The sequence below is a fragment of the Pan troglodytes genome, chromosome 3 (assembly GCF_028858775.2).
Source record: "Pan troglodytes isolate AG18354 chromosome 3, NHGRI_mPanTro3-v2.0_pri, whole genome shotgun sequence".
NCBI classification, from domain to species: Eukaryota; Metazoa; Chordata; class Mammalia; order Primates; family Hominidae; genus Pan; species Pan troglodytes.
In genome coordinates, this window is record NC_072401.2 from 84253236 (window position 1) to 84276725 (window position 23490).

Genomic DNA, 23490 nt, shown 5'->3' on the forward strand with positions numbered 1-23490 from the left:
CAATCTTTTGAGACACATGATCTAGAATAATAAATGTTCCAAATACAGATCACTGCCTTTGAATCATCTTCCACAACCTCTCTGAAATGGGAATGAAGCATTTGAGTCAATTTTGTAGGGTTATTCACTAACATAGTAGGACTTCACATTAGTGGACTTCACATTATTTACTAAGATTATTACGACAACACAAAGAGATAAGGCAGACATCATCATTCTGTTAGAAAAGAGGCTGAGAAAATTTCCAATGAATTGCCCATCAATTTTATAGCTACTCCTTGGTGAAGTCACAACACACACCCTCATCTTTAAAACCTTAGTCAGGCAGCTGGTTTATTGCTATATCCACTTCCGAGGCGCTCTTGCATTGCCCTGTTTATCAAGAGTCAAATTTCCTCAACATACCTTCTTGCTACTAAGTTAAGTAGGACCTTAAAATAAGCAAAACTACATTTCCTCTAAAGAAGTGAGATAGGAACTTTTGTTCTAAAGCTTTAACAACTTTCAAATAGTAAAGAAAACACAGAAAATTGTATGCATTTGGGTTAAGTTGGAATATTTTCCCCACAAAAATCAAATTGTGTTTGCAGTGTTTTCAAATGATCTATGTTTCTCCATTTAAAAGTTGATGTGTCATGTGCTAGCCTTATTAATTAAATGTCAATAGAGAAATTCCTTTAAAAATACATAGACAAAAAGAGCACTTCTCAGCAACATAAAGCTTCATTCTCTTCCAATTTGTCCCATTCATTCATTCATTCATTTGTGAAACCAATCTGTATTGAGAGACCACTGTATGTCAGGAAAAATGTAAGGTTGTGAAGATATCATTCTGATCTGATATGAGCCCTCACAGACTTTATAGATAAGCATTATAGAGAGATGAATATAACAAAGAAATAATAAAATAATTAAATGAAAATGCTATGAGATAATCTAATATCATGCTAAAAGGGAAAAAAAATAGGTGAGGGATCTGTTTCAGATTTAGTGTTCCTGGAAGTCTTTTAAGCTAAGACCTAAAGGTGTCAGGCATGAAAAGAGTAAGAGAAAAGTAATTCTCAGAGAGAACAAAGCAATTAAGTGCAAAGGTCTGAAGGTAGATAATAGGTTAGTGTGATGTAGACGGTGAGAGGAGTCCAGTGTGCCTGTAGCCAGAATGCAAGAAGAAGAATCTCATGGGATTTGGTTGGGATAGTAAATAGAGGCCAGGTCTCATAGGGTCTCTGGGGACCCTGTAAAAGAGCATAACTTATTCTCTTAGTGAACCTGGAAGAAATTGGAGTTTTCTAAATGGAGGGAATGACATGGTTTGACTTAGAGTGAAAAATGCTCCATCTTGTCTGCATAAAGGAAGACTTAGAAAAGGAAGTAGGGCAATTTGGAAGCAGGGAGACCAATGAAGCTTTTGTTACTTCGGCTTTAGTTCTCTTAAGTTGATGGTTGCTTGGAATAAGGTGGCAGATGTAGTAAAGATGGATATATGTAAGTTGATTAAAGTGAGTTTTTTGGAGGTTTAATTCAACAAAGAATTGGCGATTGACTTGATATGGATGTTAAAAAAAGAGAGAGAAGTAAAAAATGACTTTTCAATTTCTATTTTGAGAAATTGGGCAAGGTTGGTGTTATTTAAAGCTGGGGAGGACTGCACGATTTCCTGCCCTCATAAGTTCACACTGTGGAAGAGATAGAAAATAAGTAACAGAAATAAGTAAAATATAGTGTGTGTGCCAGATGTTGGTTAACAGCTATAGAGTAATGTAAAGCAGGGGAGAGGGTTGCAATTTTAAGTAGAATAATTAGTGGAGACTTCACTAAGAAGGTGCTGTTTGAATACTGGTCGTAATTCAGTAAAAGCATAAACCACATTTGGGATGGAGTCTTCTAATGAATGAGAAGGAATTCTAAGTGCAAACATGTAAAGTGGGGAAGTCAGGGTCCCTGTAGTGAAGTTTAGCAGGGCTGAGGCATAAAAGGGGATCAGTGTGATAAGAGGACAAGGTTGTATACAGCTTTGCAGGCTGATTAGGACTGTGCTTTTACTCTGAGTCAGATCAAAAGTGACTGGAAAGATTTTAGCAGGGACAAGTCCTGAACTAATTTTAAAAGGCTCTCCTTGTGTTCAGAACAGGCAGTCAGAGGCAAGGGCAGATGCAGCAAGGTTTTCCATAATAAACCAGGCAAGAAATGATGGATACTTTGACCAAGCTGGTAGCAGAGAAGTTTGTAAATTTATAAGAAATGGTTGGCTTCTGGATATTTTGAAATTAAAGTCAACTGACGACAGCTAGAACGTGGGATGTGAGAGAAAGGGAGGTGTCAAAGCTGATTCCAAAGTTTTCGATTTGAACACCTAGAAAAATGGAGTTGTCAAGACTGCCAGAAGTAGACCAGGGGCATAGATGAGCAATTTGTATGCAGGTATGGTACCTTTGGGATGTCTGTTGCATATCAGGTGGAGATGAACCTGAAATTCAGGGATCATGAGTATGTCAATATACATGATATTTAAATCTAGAAATCTAAAAAGATTACAGGGGATTAAGTTTGATAGGGAAGAGGTACAAATATTGAGTTTTGATGTCTCCAATGTTAGGAGGTGGCTCCAGAGAGGAGAGGAGGAATCTCTGTCCCAAGAAGACTTAAAAGGAGTGGTTTGTGAAGTAGCAGGAAAACCAAGGGAGTGTGTATAAAACTGAAGTAAAATATAAGGGGAAAAATAAAGAAAGGAAAAATAAAGAAAGGAGGAGAGGTTGATTTAGTCAAATGCTCCTGACAGATGAAGTAAGATAAGAACTTAAAATTGACCACTGTTTTGACTGTTTTGATGGAGCAGTTTTGGTGGTGTGATGGGTGTGAAAGTCTGATTGAGTGCATTCGAGAGAGAATGGAATAAGATTTTTCTGGGCATTTGTACATGGAAGCAGAGAAATTGCGATGGTAGAAGGAAGGAAGTAGAAAAATGCTAGGAAAAAAATACTTTTAAAGTTGGTGGGAACAATGCTGTATATAAGGAAAAACTCATGGTACTGACAAAAGGAAGTGGACCCTAGGCATGAAAAACAATTTATTGAGATAGATGATGGAGTGAATAAGAAGAATCAGAGGTACCGTTGATAGTTTTTTTTTCAGAAGTTCAAATATAGTATAGAAGAGAAAGAGAAAAGTTTGCCTTTCTTTTTTCAAGATTAGACCATAACATGTTTTTCTTTCTTTCTTTCTTTTTTCTTCTACTGGGATAATCTAGTACAGGATATTTAACATTAGATTGGTGGGAAGGCATAGCTGAAAGAAATACGTCTTTGAGAAAACAAGAGAAGTTTGAATTCAGAGTGCAACTTTACTATCTTATGTTCTTGGTTTAAAAAAAAAGATATACTATATACTGGTGCTATAATATATTTACATTTTCATTAGGGTTAGGATGTATCCATTGCATTTGGTGTTTCCTGAAATAGACATTGTAAAATCTAGATTATGGGATATTAGAAAATTGGTGGATATTTGGGTAATACTTCACTGAGTTGTTAGATTTCTTTTAGATGAGAAAATACATCTGATTTCATTTGTATATATCATTAAACATCACCGCCTTATACTCTAAGCCTTTCTTATATATTTATTCTATAAGCCACAGTTACACAGAATTGAAACCTGAATTAATAATTCCTGGTATATGACACACTTTCATTATTGGCCCATATGTAGCCTTCTTTTTATACATCTTTTCATCTATTCAATCATTTATTAAAATATAATAAACATACCAGTTAAACCACCAACCAGCACAAAGTGTAGGACTTGGACAACTCTTATTCTGCTATGTGGTCTCCTCCAGCCTATCTTCCTGTCTTCTCCGTCCAAAATAACCATGATTTTAAGTCCTTTTAAAATTATTTCTTAGTTTTCCTTTGAATGTCATTTTAGGTTGACTATCTTTATTTTAAAAGTTTATTTTAAATATTTAATTGTTTTGAACTTGCTATATATAATCTTTTGATGCTTTTAACTTAATTATATATTGCTAAAAATCATTCTTATTGTTGCATATTGCAATAGATCATTCATTTTGACTGCTGTGTGATATTCCCATTGCATAGAAACCAGCTTATTCATCTGCTCTGTTGGCAGTAGGCTTTTTGCTTGTTTCCAAGATTGTGGTGCTGTGAATATCCTGGCCCAAATTTCCTGCTGTAAATGTGCAAGAGTTTCTTTTGCATATATATCAAGAAATGGATTTTCTGGATCTTAGTGTAAGTGGGAGTTGACAAGATAATGCCAAACTATTTTTCATGACGAGTTTACAAAATCAACTCCCATTTACAGTTTACAATGAACATGACATTCAGGATCCAGATACCCTCTTTAACACAAGATATATATATCTTGAAATGGTATTTCTTAAAATGGCATTTTATTGTGAAATGATTTGAATTTTTCTGATTCTCACTATGTTTTAACGTGATTGAATATCTTTTCCAATCTTTATTGGCTACGATAATTTTCTTTCCGTGAATTACTTGTTTTTATTGTTTGCCCATATTTTATTTGTGTTGTTGTTCATGCTTTTCTTATTTATTTGATGGCTGTAATTATTTACAAAGTAGACCAGGATTGATGGATTATATGACATGGGAGGCACTAATCTTTAATGTCTTCTAAATGAAAGAAACTTCCAGAACTTTATAGTGTTTTCCGCTTTCTCAGTGATATCAATGGGTATCTCTTGTCTGTGTTTAGTATTCAGGAAGGCTTGTATTTGTATATTTTGTAAATGACAAGCAAAGAGATTTCTTAATGTATTTCACTTAGGATTCCTTGTTGTATCGCTTCAAGTGTCTTCATTTTTGGAGATATGTAACTAGTATTTTGTAAGATGATGGTGGATGCATGGATAAGGTGGCTGGGAAATTAGAAATGTTTCCTCAAGTGCATGGCTGGGGAGGCAATATGGAAAATGAGAATGGACTAGTTTCAAGATCAGCAAAACACCCTAGGTTTTCTCATGATGTGGCAGCAAATTAGACATCATTATTGGAGATGAAATTTCAAAAATGATTCCACCCTTTAACCATATCTGTACTGCTAAAGTTAAGTAAACTGGGAAATTATCTGATTCATTGTTAATTGCCTTCCCTCTTTCCCAGCAAGTTAGACTCATTAATTAGATGGGAATATTTCCCCAAATTTGATCTTGCTGGTCTTGGCTCTTTCTTTCCCAAAAACTGTTGAATCATCTTGTTTACTTTACAGACTGTCAACCATTAGGTATTAAAAAATATATTCCTACTACCAACAAAGTAGAATTTTAAAATAAAAGATGTCTTTGATGTTGCACAAATGCATATCAAATTATGGGAAGAAATCCTTCCAAGCTCAAAATTATCTGGTTTCCATGTAATTATACTCTGAGTAAGGTTGATTTGAACATCCTAAACTGTCGTATTAGAGGAAGTGTCTCTAAGAATTATTCTTAATTACATAGTGACCATTATTCATTGACAACTGATTTATCAGAAGCCTATTACATTTAAAACCTGTGATTGGTCCTGCCAGAGGATACAAATACAAATAAGACAGTTTCTTAAAATGGGGAATATTTTTAGTTTAACTGCTGTGGAAAGTAATTCTGTTAATTTTTCCTTTTGATGGGTTTTTAAATCACTACTGGGATGATATTAGGAACATGATGAAACACAGTTATTCAACGCCTAATATGTGCAAGGCATTGTGCTAGTTTGGGACTTCAAAAAGGATTAAGATTTTGCCTTTACTGTTACAGATAGAAAGACCCAAGCAGTATGCTGTAATAACAATAATAGTAAAGGCGTGAAAAGCGCTTTGAGAAAATACTTCAGAAACTAATGAACAAAGCAGGGAATGTAGGTATAGCATGTTATATTCTAGATATGAAATTCCACATTTGCTTAAGTAATTAATAACTTATTATTGGTGATATAATGTAGTATAGTAAAGCTAGCACATGCTTTGGAGATCAATACAAGGGGTTTAGAATTCTGGCTCTGTCATACATTATTTAATCTCTGTGAACTCAGTTTCCAGATCCATAACATTCTCATGAGGATAGCGCCTTTGGAGGGTGTCATGAGGATTACATGAAATAGTATATGGGAAGAACCTAATAGCCCACCTGGAACATAATTCATCTTTAATAAGTAGTAATTATTGTATCTTCGCTTATTGTTCTTTGGAAAATACCGACACCCTGTGAGCATACCAGCCCCTCGATCTGTCCAGTCTTCATCCCCACTGCCACATCCCTAGTCCAAGCTGTTATCACCAACTCTCGACTTGACCAACATGGCAGTCTCTTAGAAGAGCCCTTCTTCTACTTTTGCTTCCCTGTAATGTATTGTCAATACCACTGTCAGAATAATTTTGTAAAAAATATAATCTAATCATATAAACTCCCTTACTTCAAACCCTCAGTGGCCTCCCAATGACTATGGGATACAAATCAAACTTCTTACCACGACCTATAAGTAAAGACAGAGAAAGACTGAATATCAGAAGAAGAAAGCTCCAGGAAAGAACATAGGAAAAACGATAAATTTTGGGTTCTCTAAGGCTGCTATAAACAAAGTACCACAGACTGTGTGGCTTAAACAATAGGAAATTAATTTTTCACAGTTCTGGAGATACCAAAGTGTAGGCAAAATTGGTTTCTTCTAAGTCCTCTCTCCTTGGCTTATAGATGGCCATCTTCTCTCCATGTTCACATTGTCTCTGCTATGTGTGTGTGTGTGTGTCTGTGTCCTAATCTACACTTCTGATATGGTCACAGTGATATTAGATTAGGGCCCGCCCTAGTGAACTCATTTTAACTTAAGTATCTCTTTAAAAATTCTATCTCCAAATATGGTCACATTCTGAAGTACCAAGAATTAGGACTTCATCATAGGAATTTGGAGGGAATACAGTTTAGCTCATAACAATACTCTATGTAGCTCTCCATCTTTTACTGATATATCTACAACTTATTTTCCTTGTAGTTTTAACTACAGTCACCATAGCATATAAGTATGTTGCTTAAAAGATGCCACTTTTTAGAATACGAGTTCAGGGGTAGGTGTTCTATCCACTGTACTCTGGTTTTTATTCTATCATTGTGGCTTTTATTTCTCAGCATTCTGTCCCTCCCTTGCTTTGCTTCAGCCCCACTGGCCTCCTTTCTAGTCCTTGAATACACTCAGCCCTTTTCCGGTCTTTGATCTTGTCCTCTTGGAGTTCTTTCTGCCTGGAATCCAATTTCCCTATCTCTTGCAATGGCTCATGCTCATTCTCCAAGTTTGAGTTTAAAAGTCACTGCTTTGAAGAAGCAGCTATGACTGCAAATCAGGAATGGCCCTCCCAGTCTCTCACTCTTACCATCCTGTATTTTTCCTCTTAGAAATGATAGCATTCTGTCATTTAGTTTATCTTTTTACTGCTGTATTTATACTCTGACTGCCCTAATGGCACCTTAGCTCTTTGAGTCAGGGAATTCCTGAGTCTTGTTTACCAATGTAGCATCAGAGCCTAGCAGGGAACCCAACACACAACTGGCACTCATTCAGTAAACACTAATTGAATGAATGTCTGAAGGAAATCCCTTTACAATCAAATGTTTTTTAGGATCTCACTCAGTCTCAAAGATCCATAGGACCATATAAGGCAAATACTGAATAATGAATGTCACAAATGCTAAGGTTATAATTTTGAACACAAAACATTATTCAAGAATCATTGAGAAAGTAGCATGTTATGCAAGAATTGGAAAATGTTCATTATTATCATGGAATCATTGTAACTATAGAACTATAAGAATTAGCATACACCCACACACTTTAAAATAAATGTATAAAGAAAAATATCATTGGCCTAATTCTTTTCTCTTCTAGACTCCTCACTCCCCTGAAATACGTATGATATTAATATTTTATAGCACATGGTGTTGTAAATACTATCCTAGAAAACAGATGAACACTGTAAAATAGAGTAAAGTGAACAGCCTCAGCTAGGAACTTGTTAGAAATGCAAATTGTGAGGCCGCACCTTATGCCTAGTACTAAATCAGCATATCAGGGTGTGGAGTTCAACAATCTGTTTTAACAGACATATCAGAACCACTTCCCTAAACCAATCATCAAAGTAACTTTTGATTTCTCAAGAATCTTGTCAAATAGTCTAGTTGTCAGGACATAACCAACCTTAATTATTCGAGTAACTTATCACCGCTTGCCCTGACTTGCAATGACATAGTGTTTCTGCTTTTTAATACTCTGGAAATTGTCCTTAAGAAACTAACACAGTGATTTGTTTCACTGTTGAACCTATTTGAGTGAAATTGCTATCTTCTAGGGTTCAGCACACATTACCTGCTTCCTGGATTACCTAGCTATTCCTGGAACAATTTGACATTAATGAGCTTATTACTATCATGTTTTGCTGTTGTTGTCTCCAATTTTTCATTCAAATAAAAATTTAATTAACTTTTCTGCTTTCCATAGATGTAGTCTTGAAAACATTAAATCTCATGTTAGCTAAGCCTGATTCAGACTTTTTCTCTTACTATACTGCCTAAGGCTCTATTTTTCTTAGGATACTTATTCAGTAAAGAATTTTCTCATTCTCCCTCGAGCTATCTTTCTTTGTGTGGATCAATCTTCATTCTTTAGAAGAAGAAATATTCAGATTCATTTTTATGAAGATAACTTTAGAGCTAAGGCATTAAGTGATACCAATTTCTCTCTGCCTTTTTTTTTTTTTTTGGCATAAATCGCATTTCCCAAGCAAGAATCCAAGTGAGAGATTATTTCATCTTCATAGCAAATGTCATTCTTCCCAGTTATGGAATATCTAGCCTCTGGCTATACAGTACTATAAACCATTGTTTAAGGAAGTTATGTTCAAGGGCAACAATTTTTATATTTTTGTTGTATTAGAATGCTGTATTATGCATAGTAATGACTACTGTCATTATTGAGCACATTATGTTCTAGAGACTGGGACAAATGACTTACAAGTATTATCTCAATTAATACTCATTAATATCTTTACCTATGAGGATATGTGACTTGAAGATGATATTACTAGAAGATGTTAGAACCAAATTTGAACTCCAAACTTTCTGATTTTAAGCTTCATGCTAAACTCAGATTGTGTTAAACCCAGATTGTGTTCCCTTGTCTAAAATCTGTGTCAGCCATATTGTCATTATGCTCCCACATTTCTCTTCTGCCAAAACACCAATGTGCTTCTTTACAAACTAGTCTTATTTAGATACGGGAAAGAGTCTCAGTAGTGGCCACTGTCAGAAGCAAAGGGAACCTCACATGGAATGAGTACTTTCATGAGAGAGTCTTTTTGCTGAGCATCTTATTTCAGCAATTTCATTTGATCGCTATCAAAATCTTGCCTGATGGTTGTGGTGGCTACTATTGAGGAGTTAAATAACTTGCACAAGATTGTACAGCTAGTAGGTGGCAGAGTGTAAGTATCTGTCACTTGTAAGAAAGTTTGTCTTTGATCCCAATCAGCAGTGGATCGTGTGCTTGTTGATAAAGGTGACATGAATCATTTTTAAAATTATTTACTAGTATCCTCGGCTCTCCAAGGATACATTCCTTACAGCTGTTATGGTTTTTCTCTTCTTTGTTCCTGTGGCCACACTTCCCCTTTTTAACAGCTCACTTCTTTATAGAGGCCAATCAGATGATGGACTATAAAATATCACAAAGGTTAAAAGCTTTTGTGTCTCTGCATTGCCTGTTGTAACAGTACCCAGGGGTGACGTATCTTTGAAGAAACAAGGTTCCTGGTAAGTAATTGGGGTTTCTTTTTGCCTGTAAGTAAACACTGCTTTCTGGTCTTGTTGCGCTTTGTTCTACATTTGTTTTGTAGAGATTCATTATCTCACTGAAAATGTAAGATGCTTGTAAAAACATGATATATCATATCTGTATTTACTCTGTAATTATCTAACCTTCCCAGCCTGTAAAATTGGTAATTATTTTTTCACACTTATTTACTTCATACCCGTTAGGTCCTGTTACAGAAGTGAAAACTGACATATATGTCACCAGCTTTGGACCTGTTTCTGATGTTGAAATGGTAAGTATTTTCGAAGTTTAATGTACCTTTGAGACTTGAAGAAAACATGTAGAAAAGAGGGCAATTAATATTTATTTTGTTGTCAATCACACAAAGCCAGAAACCTAAAGAATCTCTAATTAAACTTAAGAATGTATGAAGAGTAAGACATTGAATCTCATTCAATTTGCATTTCAGTTGTAACATTTGAGTACTTGTTGATTTAGGGTCATTCTAAACAAAGAGAAGAACTTTCCTATTACTGGTTTCTATAGCACAACCTAGGGTGCAGCTTTTTTGCTTTCCTTTTTACTTTTCTTTTCTTTCTTTCTTTTTCTTTTTTTTTTTTTTTTTTTTGAGATGAAGTTTTGCTCTTGTTGCCCAGGCTGGAGTACAATGGCGGGATCTTTGCTCACTGCAACCTCCATCTCCCAGGTTCAAGTGATTCTCTTGCCTCAACCTCCCAAGTAGCTGGGAATGCAGGCGTGCCCCACCGTGCCTGGCTAATTTTGTGTTTCTAGTAGAGATAGGGTGTCTCCATGTTGGTCAGGCTGGTCTCGAACTCCTGACCTCAGGTGATCCTCTCACCTTAGTCTCCCAAAGTGCTGGGATTACAGGCATGAGCCACCGTGCCCGGCTGTTTTTTCTTTAGGAAACTATTGAGGAGGAGAAAATTAGAGGTGATAATTAGTTTCAGTATGAACTAGTCGTGTACACTATTTTGTAGTTTTCATTATATTTAGTATTTCATGTTGATCTAATTGCTTGCTGCCCATCCCAGCCCTTCTGCCTCCTTCTCACTCATGTTTAAGAGCTTAGAATACGAAGCACTGGTCAGGAAGAATTCATCCATACAGTTGTGCTCTCTTATATTAAATATATTTAGTTTGCAAGACAAAAAACTTACTTTAGTTTATTCATTGATTTAAAGCTCCTAGTAATTTGAAACCCTTGAGTTATTTGACTCATTTTAATAAACTTTGTGAAAATAAAATATCTCTTACAGATATTATTTTGTCTTTAAAATGCCTACAATTACATGATTAATTGTGCATGATATTTTTTACACTTTAACTGATTTTTGCTATCTAGTCTAAAGTAAAACACAATTGTAACTACCTGGTACTGGCAGTTTTCTTAAATTATAGCAAATTTATTATTAAATTATTAGTATGTGTGGTTATTTATCTTATGAATGTAGAAGATGAAGGTATCAAGATGGATAAAAGGTATTCTAATTGCTGAGAATCTTTTTGCTCCATTGATTCAAGATCATTCCTGCTCCTATTAATTTTTTTTGGAGTGGTCTTTTTTTTATGAGCATGAAGGAAGACAGAATTTAATGCATTATTTTCACATACTTATGTGTAGTCATTTGCAACTTAAATATGTTCCAAACTAATTGTCCTAGGAATACACAATGGATGTGTTCTTCAGACAGACATGGATTGACAAAAGATTAAAATATGACGGCCCCATTGAAATTTTGAGATTGAACAATATGATGGTAACAAAAGTGTGGACCCCTGATACTTTCTTCAGGAATGGAAAGAAATCTGTCTCACATAATATGACAGCTCCAAATAAGCTTTTTAGAATTATGAGAAATGGTACTATTTTATACACAATGAGGTAATATTTTTTACTTCTTCCCTTCCTTTTTTATTCTTTTCTTTCTTTCCTTTCCTTCCTTCCTTCCTTCCTTCCTCCCTCCCTTCCTCCCTCCCTTCCTCCTTCCCTTCCTTCCTTTTCTTCCCTCCCTTCTTCCTTCCTCCTTCCCTCTTCCTTCCTATTTTAGAATCTAAAGTCACAATTATTTTTTAAAAGGGTTGATTTTATTTAATTGCATTTTTCATCATAGACTCACCATAAGTGCGGAGTGTCCCATGAGATTGGTGGATTTTCCCATGGATGGTCATGCATGCCCTTTGAAATTCGGGAGTTGTAAGTTATAATAAAAATTTTGCTAGAATTTATGATTACCTCATGCAAGCTAATATTTACATATGTATTTTATTTTTCATAATCCAACATTTAAGTCATGGTCCATAACAAAAACTGTCCGGTTTTATTTCTGGAGATTTCATTAACTAATATTTTATAATAAAGAAATAAAAACAACCTCCTTTCCCCACAACAAACAAAAACCTATTTATACAGATAATCTAAGTAGTCTTAGTCACAATTGGCTGGTGATCAGTGGTGAAATTTAGGGACCTCTGAACTCTACATGTTGGTAGTGTTACACAGAAAGTACAAATTATATAGATAAATATATATGTAATTGATATAATTATAACACATATCACTTCAGATAGATAGATAGATACATAGATAGATATATAGATATTCTATTGTAAGCAGTCCTTCATAGCTAACTTGGAAGAAGTCCATAAAAGGTTCAGAGCTTCCTGACACAGTATAGGTTAAAATGACAGAAGCAGCACTGTTAGCATAACAGTGACTGAAGCATGGCAAAAGCATGGTAGGGGTGTGGTCTGAGTTAATATAATGCCTTATACAGCACATTAAGGAGTTTGGATTCTATCTAAAAGCTATGGGAAGCCTTTGGAAGGTTTGACAAAACAGTGTAGCTTTCTTTGACATTTTACAGTTCCACTTCCGCTTTTTTTTTTTTTTTTTGAGAATGGGTGGTAGAGAGGCTGGAGTGGAAGAAGCAGAGAAGAAATGGAGGCTGTTGTTTTAGTACAAGCAAAGATGGCAGTGGCTTAGACTAGGATGGTACTAGAGAGGAAAGTGTGAAATAGATATGTTTGGGAAATTTTGTAGAAATGAAGGCAACAGGATGAGATGAATGGATAGAAAACAATATGAGATTCCTTCCCTTAAGCTCCCTTCTCTGAGATGGCAGCAAAATGTGATTGCCTTTTCTAAGGTCTGCCTCACATTTTCAATTCAATCAGAATCTACTAAAAATAGATGCTGGCTTTTACTATTGCTTCAGATTCTTAGTCGCACTGATTGTGAAACTGTTGCCTGCTGTTATCATCGCTCATTGCTTAACTTAATGAGAATCGGCAGTCACTATTCTTTTTATAACCCCTAGTAATCACAATATTCAGTGGGCTAACTTGAAGCCAGAGAGTATTATGTTCTCTTACCAATAATTTAATGAGAGAAGATAAAGGCAGAAAAATACATAGACAGGGTGATCTCATTGGGGCCAGAATTAAAATCCATTTGTGCTGTAATCATTCAAATTTTACCCAAATTAGTTCTCATGTAGAGGAAGTCCTTTTCACTCCCCGCATCCCAACCTCTAGTTCTCAGAAAAAGCTCTCTTCAGAAAGACTTGAACATAGTTCGTGTTCAATCAGGGTTTGCATAAAATAAAGAAATTGCACATTGGAAGCTGATGTTTTTGGATTGGGAATTAAAAAGAGAGGCACACCATACTCAGCAGGTAAGGATTTTTAATTAATCTGGAAAGAGGAAGAAAAAACAAAACACTATTTAAAACCCCCATGCTTACAATTCAGAGGAATTAGAAAAACCAGGAAAGATAAAGGTTATTCTAGCAAGGTGGGGTAGCCAAAGGAAGGATACTTAATTTGCAATATCATAGACAAGAACATAGTATACAGAGGCTGTAACAGTTTACTGAAGTGCGAATATATTTCTGGAAATAAATGCTGACACATAATATAACTGAATGGTGCTAAAATGACAACACAAGCCTCATAGTTTGTTTCGTAAGGTGCTCTTAGGTGTCAACTCCTTTTGCAGAATTAAATGATTCCATTGAGGACCTACTATGCTATAGCCATTTTAGGATGGTTTGGAGGGAGGTTGGCACACAATTCATTTTGGTTCTTTTGAACTTACTTGTGTGAGAGCCAAGCTGTCTGTTATGGGTAGACTGGTAAGCAAGCAGCTGTTCTCCATTTGCACAGAGTGCCAAATAATAGAAAATGGGCTTAAATTGCCACCGGGAGAGATTTGTTGAAGATGTAAGGGGAAGTGTCCTGATTGTAAGAAATTAAAGGTAGTGGAATTGGTTGTGTATTTATATTCCCTGGACAGCTTTACAAACAACATAGCCAGTTGTCACTGTACAATGGTCCCCAAACACAGTGGATATTGCCCAGAGGCAGAGTTTGGAACAGGTGACCCCAGGGGAGCTCTCCTAACAGTAGGATTTGTTTGGTTTTGTTATTGTATTATTACAGGCAGCATTTCTGAATAGCAGAACTGTGTTAGGATGGTATTGGTCAAGCACTGGAAGTGAGTTAGAAGTATGGCTTCGGGAATTTAATATATATGCTTTTGAACTGTTTATCCTACTGGCATGGACACACATCCAAGTGTATTCATGCATATGTAGCATTTTAGATGCTTCAGTTTTAATATCTCCTCCTCCATCATTTGGCATAAAAAATAAATACTGTTGAGTTGCAAGGGTATTTACTTAGTCTCTAGTTTTCTAAATCTTAAACATGTTTGACTAAATTATAGTGAACTAAATTATAGTGACTAAATTATAGTGAACATTGTTTTCATTTATTCCATCTTTCTTGAACAAGTACTGTTTTTAAGTGTTGACCACTGATGTGGATGAAAAACGAGCATTGACTCTAACCACATTCTGTGCTCTCTTTTAGATGCCTATCCAAAGAGTGAGATGATCTATACCTGGACAAAAGGTCCTGAGAAATCAGTTGAAGTTCCGAAGGAGTCTTCCAGCTTAGTTCAATATGATTTGATTGGGCAAACCGTATCAAGTGAAACCATCAAATCAATTACGGGTGAGATGTGTAATGATTAAAGCCGACATGCTACTTGGTGTTAGCAATAAAGTTTTCTCCTGACTTTTTCATTGAAATAGTTAATTTTTTCAGGAGGACAACAAACATTTTCTAGAAATAGAGTTGATGCATGAGTTATAGCTCATAATTTCTTTATATTTATAATCTTACTTTAGTTTAAAATACATTCTGATTTAGTAAGATGCTAAAAGTGAGTTGGTTTTCTTATTCAGAAATGAAAGCCAGTAATCAAACATGTTAAAATTATTTTCACAAAATTATGTGGTAGGAAATCTGATCTTGTTTTTTGTCTTTGCTTTGTTTCTGGTTTTAGTTTTTGATGATTTTTGTGGGGCTTTCCAAAAATTTTCCTTTATCTTGCCCAATTTTGTGGTGCTACTTTCTCTCATTTTCTGAAAGTAAACAAAAATCTAAAACTTAATTACAAAGTATATTATGGGTATACATTAAAGTTATCACATGAGTAGGGGGGATGTTTATTATTTATGATTCTTGGTCTCTCTTTTCTTTTGGAATGTGAATAGAAAGAATTATAGAGTTTAGTTTTTAATCATATTTAGTGGAAAAATTAGCTGATTATTGCTTGTTCTAAGACTGTTCCTTACATACACGTATCATCAGAAAAAATATTTTTTATGATAGTTATCTTTGTTTGTTTTGGCCATTGTAACAAAACAACACAAATAGGGTGGCTCATTAACAACAGAAATTTACTTCTCACAGTTCGGGAGGCTGACAAGTCTAAGATGAGGTGCAGTCAGATTCAGTGTTCAATGAGGACCCATTTCTTCGTTCACAGAATAGTACCTTCTATGAAGAAGTCCTCACATGGGGACCCCAAAGGTGTAGGGAGTGGGTGCTCACACTGGGGCCTCTTTTATAAAGGCACTAATTCTATTCATAAAGGCTCCACCATCATGGTTTAAACACCCCAAAGCCAACCTCCTATTATTACATTGGCTATTATGTTTCAACCTCTGAACTTTGAGGACCACAAACATTTAGACCATAGCAATAGTTAAACTTTATTCAGCAATTACCATCTGACGGGCACCCTTCTAAATTATTTCCATGTATTTTTTCTCATAACCATCCCATGAAGTGGATACTACTATAACATTTATTTTATACATGAGAAAGGTTTAAGCACAATGTATTTGCCTAAGTCATACAGCTAATAACTGGCAAAACCCAAATTCACATCTAAGTGTTATGACTTCTGAGTTTGTGTTCTTAAAAGGTGTTGACTGCGAGATAAAATGCTAAGATTGCATTAGTAGAAAATGAGTAGTTTTAAGATCTGGAGCAAAGATGTGAGGTAACAAAAGTTTTTTTTTTGTTTTTGTTTTAAGAAAAAATGGATAAAGCAGTGTTGTGAAGGAATGATGAATGTAAAATAGTCAAACTGAAAGACAGTGAGAGGAATGGTGGTAGTCAGGGGCCTCCGGGAGGGGGAAACAGGGAGGTATTAGTCAAAGGGCATAGTATTTCTGTTATGTAAGGTGACTAAATCCTAGATATCCACCGCATAGCAGAGTGCATATAGTGAACAGTACTGTATTGTCTACTTAAAAATCTGCTGAGAGAATAGATCTCAAATGTTCTTATCACAGAAGATAATAAATAAGAAGGAGGGAACTTTTGGGGGTGATGTATATATTTGTGGCATAGATTGTGGTGATAGATTAATGAGTGTATACTTATCTCCAAACTCATCAAGTTGTATATATTAAATATGTACAGCTTTTTGTATGTCAATCATACCTCAAAAAATTGGTTAAAAATTAAACATAAATAAGATAAAATGGAAATTTATTATGGATAAATAAAATTAATACATAAGCCTTTGTTTTTAAAAAGGAATTTAGCCCACTGTCTCTTCTATTAAGACTACTTTGTATAAGTCACACACTGTCTTTGTCATAAAATCAATGGCACTGCTCCTCTCTCCTAAATTTCCATTACTTTTATCTTTATGACACCTGTCATGACTATTATCATTTTGAGGAAACCTTCTTCACATCAATTATGAAACAATACAGTAGCTTTCTAAAGGGCACTTTGCCTCTCATCTGTCCAGGAAAATATATTTTTGGAAGGGCATTTATTTTCCAGTCTGCAAATGGGATTTAGAACACATCTGGTAGGATGTGAGGTTTCTGAATGCTGGCCTCATGGTTTGTGAATAAGGCCACTGCTTCCTAGATACCTTTCTTCACATATTCTTTTCAGATGTAACACTAAAAACACTTATCAACAGCTACCAGAAATCTTATGGTTTATTGTACTTATTAGTTTTTCAGGTTTTTGTCTAAATGCCAGTAAAACATGCTTGAACTCAGGGGTGTTATATAAGCCTGTATGTTATACACGTCTATATTTTTCTTCATATAAAGAACATTTAGAAATTCACCTCTTTCCTAAAACTATGGTAGCCTCTCTCTAAGCTTGTGACTGTGTATGGAATCTATATATGAATGAAATTTAAATATATTTATATATAAATATGTATATTTATTACTTTCTAAAATTAAACTTTATATTTTCATAAATGTGTGTGTATGTGTCAGTGTCTGTGTATGTGTAACTGTGTGCATTTCTATTTTTTTCTAGTGGTTTTTCATAGAAGATAGGTCTAAATGCTGTTTCTAAAAAACGCTGAAAATGAAAGCTAATTGCCTTAGCAATATTAGACCATCAAAATAGAAAGCACTACAGAAAATTTTTAAAAGTTTTAGCCCAATTTGTTAAATTGCTTAATCATTACACGGAGCAAAGTGTTTTTCTGTATAATAACGTTCAATATCATTTTCTCCCTCGTTAGGAAACTACATACTTATTGATGTTTGTGTAGCTATGCACAAAAGAGAATTTCTTTCCTTAGAATCCTGTTTGTTAGTCTGAAATACGTTTATGAAGCCATTGACTAATTGCCTGCAGAACCGATAACACATTTTCCTCCTGTTTTCTTGGCAGGTGAATATATTGTTATGACGGTTTACTTCCACCTCAGACGGAAGATGGGTTATTTTATGATTCAGACCTATATTCCATGCATTATGACAGTGATTCTTTCTCAAGTTTCATTTTGGATAAATAAAGAATCAGTTCCTGCTAGGACTGTATTTGGTAATTGCAATTCATTTCTTGGGCGTTTTTGTTCACATTACATTTTATTCATGATTCATGGGATATTTCTAAGAAAATCTTAAACCCTAATGCATCAGGCTATCCTGAATAAGGAATCACATGGCTTTCATTTTTATCTAGCCAGTACAAAGTAATAAAGCTTGGGGAGATTTGGGCATCCTTCCTTTCCTCTGGGGCCATGCATCAGATTTCCCTTGTTGAGAACCAGACAGGCATAGACCAAATGTGAATCTGGACATAATCTCACTTTCAGTGATATTCTTGGGCTCCTAGTATAATGCTGTGTAATTGAATTAAAATTGTTTCTCCATGTTAAAAAGAAATGCACTGGCAGCTTAAAATAAAACAAATAAAAGTCATGGCTGAATGAATATGAAAGCCTTAGAATAATTTAGCTTTTAATGAAGAGGAACAAAATGCAAATGGTTTAAGTGCATTGAATTGGAAGGTATTATGTGCTTAGTTTATAAGCTCATATATTTACGTACTTCTTTTTTTTCTAAACATTGTTTTTTCTTTTTGTTTTTATAGTGGCTTCGTATATACTGTATAGTATTCTGAACCATATAAAGTTCAGAGCATATGAGTTTACAATTTTTATAAGTTAATGTGTTCTACATGTCAGTCATGCTTTTAAATAGTAAAATTTGTTATAATTATATTTATTTTAGTTAATGTCTTTCTCTATTCTTTCTCTGTTCATTGTGAGTAACAAAACATTCAGTAGTAGAATAAGAAGGAAAATGATCAGAATTGCTCTGGAATGGTGGTGTATTCCTCACAAGAGTGCCAATTCCTCTTTGATTTTCTACCTAGTAGGATCACAGCCATAGTATAATATCCTTTATCACACAATAGCTGAAGAGATGCTGGTGCGAAGGAACTAAATAGAACGGGAACTTTTCATCCTACCTCCCCATCCTTTTCGAGAACTATTGATTAGGGTGTCTTAGTGTCCTCAATGGATCTGAAATACTCTAAAGACAACTATCCTCCCTTTAATCTTAGGTTTCTCTAAGAAGGTGTTGGAGTATGAGGATGCATTAAAAAAATAGAAAGAAAAAGTACTGGAAGTATACTGGAGAAACTCATATGGGGGGGCAATGGGGGAGGGAGGGTGTGATCTTAGGAAAGCAGTGAGGAGGTATAATGGTACCTTAAAGAGTTATAAGGGTTCAATTAAAGAATAATTGCACAACTCAAAGTGTTGAATAAATTTTAGCTCTTAAATGTAAGTTTGAAAGCAGAAGAGAGAACAAAACAAATCTAAACTGTGGGTGTCAGCAAGTCTAGGTTTAAACCCAAATCTGCCACTTATTTTCTCCATTCATAAAATTATGACAATACATCTCACCCTCATAGACTAGTGAGGATTTAAAAAGTTATGTATAGTTCTCAATATAGGGTATCTGGACCACTTAGTTTGTATGAATTACTTTCTCCAATACTTCTCTTATCTAAGGAAGATAGATTTTGTTCTGACTTAGTTTCCTTGACTTTTAAGTGTTTTAAAGAAAGCATAACTTTCTAGTGTTGTACTATTGGATGCTCTGCTAAGTTCTTGATGTTCATTATCTCATTTAACACTCAAGCTAATTTTGTGTCTTTACACATCATCTTTTGAGGCACTCTGACTAGGCAAGAAGTATCTACTGAAACTGAGCATCCAAAGTCTCTTAACTTTTTTCTTGTACAAAAAAATACAAATATTTCTGGAGCTACCCTCATTAAAAATTTAAAAGAAAACCCAGAAGTTTCTATTATATTTTACAAATAAAAAAACTCTTGTATACATTTTTTAAAAATGATCCTAAAGAGTGTGTAGAACAGCAATTAACGATCCATCATAGGTGCCTGTAATCAAGAGGTGATAGTGTCATAAGTGCAGAAAAGCCTACCTTCTAACCAAGGGACTATCACTTATTAGCTGTGGACCTTCAATAAGTTACCTTTGCCTGCTTCCTCATGTGTTAAAACAGGATGAATGATTGCACTTACCTCACAGGACTGCTGTAAGGATTAAATGAGTTGATTTAGAAAAGCACTTGAAATAATGCCTCACGCATAGTAAATATGATTTAAGTGTTATTTATTAGTATGGCATTCCATGCTCCTGTCTACTTCATTTGAGAATTATTACTTGATAGGTTAATGTGACTGTCTGCCATATATTATTATTATTGTGATGACTTGATAACCTTTTATGTATTTCTTGATTGATTACAACATGACAGGTACTGTTCATCTCACTTGTCCCAAAATAATAGAAATTTCCAGTGGTGTGGGGAAGGCTAGTATTGATTACACCTGTACTCACCCAACATTTCCTATCCAAATAAGATATTTTAAGAAAACGACGTAGCAGGAAGTAAGGATATTAGTATTACTAGTACCAATGATAAACAGATTTGCCAAATATTGTTAACAATAATTACTCAGCAAGGTAGTCATTATTTTTATAGTTAAGGGAAATGACTCAAACATATTAAGAAACTTGTATAAAATCAAATTGTAATTGGTGGACCCAAGACAATTTCTGTCTAACTTTGACAACTCAGTCAGTCTGTCTTCACAGGAGGTGTGGGGATGTGGGGGCTTGTGGAGAGTTCCAGAACTGCTGAGTGAGATTACATGGATATGTGCTAAAGATGCTTTGTGGGTGTTTTTTTTTTTTCATTAGAAATTTACCCATCTTTTGTGCCCATGTGCCAAGATATTGTTTTCAGTTGAGCAGACAAATCATGTCTGTAATTAAGTCTTCAAAGACCTAAGATGTGTCAGACTGATAATTATTAGACTATCATTGAGGGCCTATGAAGGTACTTTCTTAGAAAAGTTAAGTTTTAAGTACTTAGGAGGAAATTAGCAATCTATTTTCATGTGAGATTTAGGTAAATATTAATTCTGGGCAAATTTTTTTCTTTCCTAACTCTTATTTCCCTTTCCACTCATAAGAAGATAATTTGTTGGGTCAGAGACATCATTAGAGACTGTGTAAAAACAAAGCAAAAAAAATCAGTGTAATAAAAGGAGCAGAGTGTCCTAAAAATCTCTCCAAAGGCCTTCTATCTCCAAAGCTGTATGCCTCTAAGTTTTCTAATTATTCCAGTATAGTAAAACATTAAACACAAGTAAATGCCAGCTGGCATATCTTAATCATTGCTATTTCATTTTCTAGGAGTGGCCAGCCAAAAATTCACTCTTGTGTACAGTCTTTGCCTACTCTTACACATCCTCACTCAGCTTTTGGGCCAGCCAATATGGTGCATATTCAGCATGCTAAATGCAGGGAATGGCATCAATAATTGGATATATTTTTTAAAATATGGCTTTTAAATGTGTTCAGGGTAGATGCTGGCTAAGCCATACACGACAGATGAATTGTCTTCCTGGATGCAGAGGAAGCATGGATTCTTATTCTGAAGAGTTGGTTTCTGTTTGCTATTCCACTGGTTTTCATAACCCACCAGTATAATAAACCAGTATAATCCACATCACCACTTAACTCATGAACCTGGTGATCTATCCTCCTAAACAATTGGAAAGTAATTACTGAATTTATGGGTCAATAACTGCATTAGTATTCTGTTTGCTTGACATTGGTAAGGACATTTATTCACATGATAAGAGGAGAAGATGAAGAACACTACTTCTGATCACCAAGAAAAATAGTCCTATTACAAAAAAAAAAAGTTCAAAGTAACATAGGGAATCTTAAGTTGCTTGTATTTGAATTTGAGTATGCTTTTTGGTTATCACACTATGGTCTGTGTAGAAGTTTCTGAGTACTGAGTAGTATTATTATTTATACTGCACTGTTCATATTTTATTCTAACTGTTTTTAGCATTGTTTCTATGACATTAGAGGAAAAATATTGCTTATATATCTGAGAAAGTTATAGAACATTTTTGAATTCTTAATACCCCATTAAATTTAAATTGTTATGAACAAGAAAAACATTTTCATGTATCGTCAAACGTAGCTGAAAATTTTCAGTTATTTTATTGTTTATTCATATATCTCACAGCCAACATGGGAATGGTGCCACTTTTCTGAGATTCAAAATGAAGGCCTAAATGTTCCAAGGTCTCTTTCTGAAATAAAACCCAATAAATTCACAATATAGCATTTTCATAGATATGTAGATATTTATATATTTGAATAAACTCATTTTATAATCTATTTTAGACTAATAAGAATGCTAACAATGTCACAAAATATTTTTAAAAGGGAATACAACCAAATTCTCAAGTTTCTTTCTCCGTATGGATTCTCAGATCTTTATAAATGATGTGTAGCTCATGTGCTGCACAGTTGCTCCAATTTTTCATATTCTAAGCATTGAAGATTTAGAAGAGACCGGATTTCAGAGAAAATGGATTGGTGAGGAACTGGAAAAATGAGTTTTTATTTCCATGCATTTATCTTGTGCCTAGCACCATGTGACATTATAAACCTGAAGCAATCTTAGGCTTGTCTACCCTCAAGAAGACTATGGCTAATAAAGCTGTGGAAATGAGGATTACACACCTGTATCAGTTAAGGAACAGTAGTAGGCAGAATACAACCAAATTCTGAATTGAGGAGACAATATTATTTTCTCCAAATCAAAATACTATATTCCTTTAATATTGCATCGGACTCATTATTTCTTTGGTCGAACATGCATTATTTGCCTTTCAGCTGGGGATTGGCATGGATTACAATATGCAGTTTAAATGCCTTCAACATCATTGTTCTATTATTATCATCATCACCATCCCCAAATTTGTTGTGTGTCAACTTCAGGAGCTATCCTAGTCGTTATATAGAATCAGTTTAAATGGATGTAGCAAATCCTCACAAAAATTTCCAGACTTAACTGCATAAAATGGATTAGACAGACATATATAGATGCAGAAATAGACAAGTGTTCAAATATTAGCATTCTTAAATAACGTGTTACTCTATAGTACCAGTGGCAAGGAGAATTTTTTCTGCTAGGAGTGGGAACTGATATTTTTTCCAAGCTAAGGAGAAAGCTTTCCTGGATGTGGTGCTTCAGAAGCCTATTGATGGAGGAGAAGTACTTCTGTTCTTTTTGCAAATATTTTCCAGCCAGTTGTAAACTGATGGGTGGTATAGTTCCAATATTTATAATGCCAAATTGCTCTGGAAATCTATTCATCCAGTAATATAACTCAATTGTTTTATAAAAATGAGGCTTCTGCACAACTAGTAAATTTAGTATTTTAATTCAATAGATAATATTTAAAGATAAGAAAGACCTATGTATAATTCATGCCTTTTCTGGCAGTGGTTCTCAACAGCAGTGGGCCATGCTTAACTCCAGAAATTCTGATGCTCAAATTTAGGAGGCCAGTGTTGCTCAATTTCCATTCCTGGATGAGAGTCAGTGCTTCAGTGAGTTACTCTTCCTGATAGGTGTGTGTCTGTTGAGTCCGTTGGGTGTGTTGGCTC

General features: G+C 34.8%; 1 protein-coding gene across 2 annotated transcripts in view; it reads left to right on the plus strand.

The window, feature by feature from the left end:
* GABRA4 (gamma-aminobutyric acid type A receptor subunit alpha4) overlaps positions 1-23490 on the plus strand; it is a 74598-nt gene that overhangs the window by 4464 nt on the left and 46644 nt on the right. Inside the window, exons 3-7 of one of the 2 annotated variants that reach the window (XM_526774.8) lie at positions 10046-10113; positions 11504-11724; positions 11954-12036; positions 14715-14858; positions 17856-18008. In XM_526774.8, the coding sequence (XP_526774.2) occupies positions 10046-10113; positions 11504-11724; positions 11954-12036; positions 14715-14858; positions 17856-18008 (669 nt within the window). The remainder of the gene's footprint in view (positions 1-10045; positions 10114-11503; positions 11725-11953; positions 12037-14714; positions 14859-17855; positions 18009-23490) is intronic. The other variant, XM_054683168.2, reaches the window with a different exon arrangement.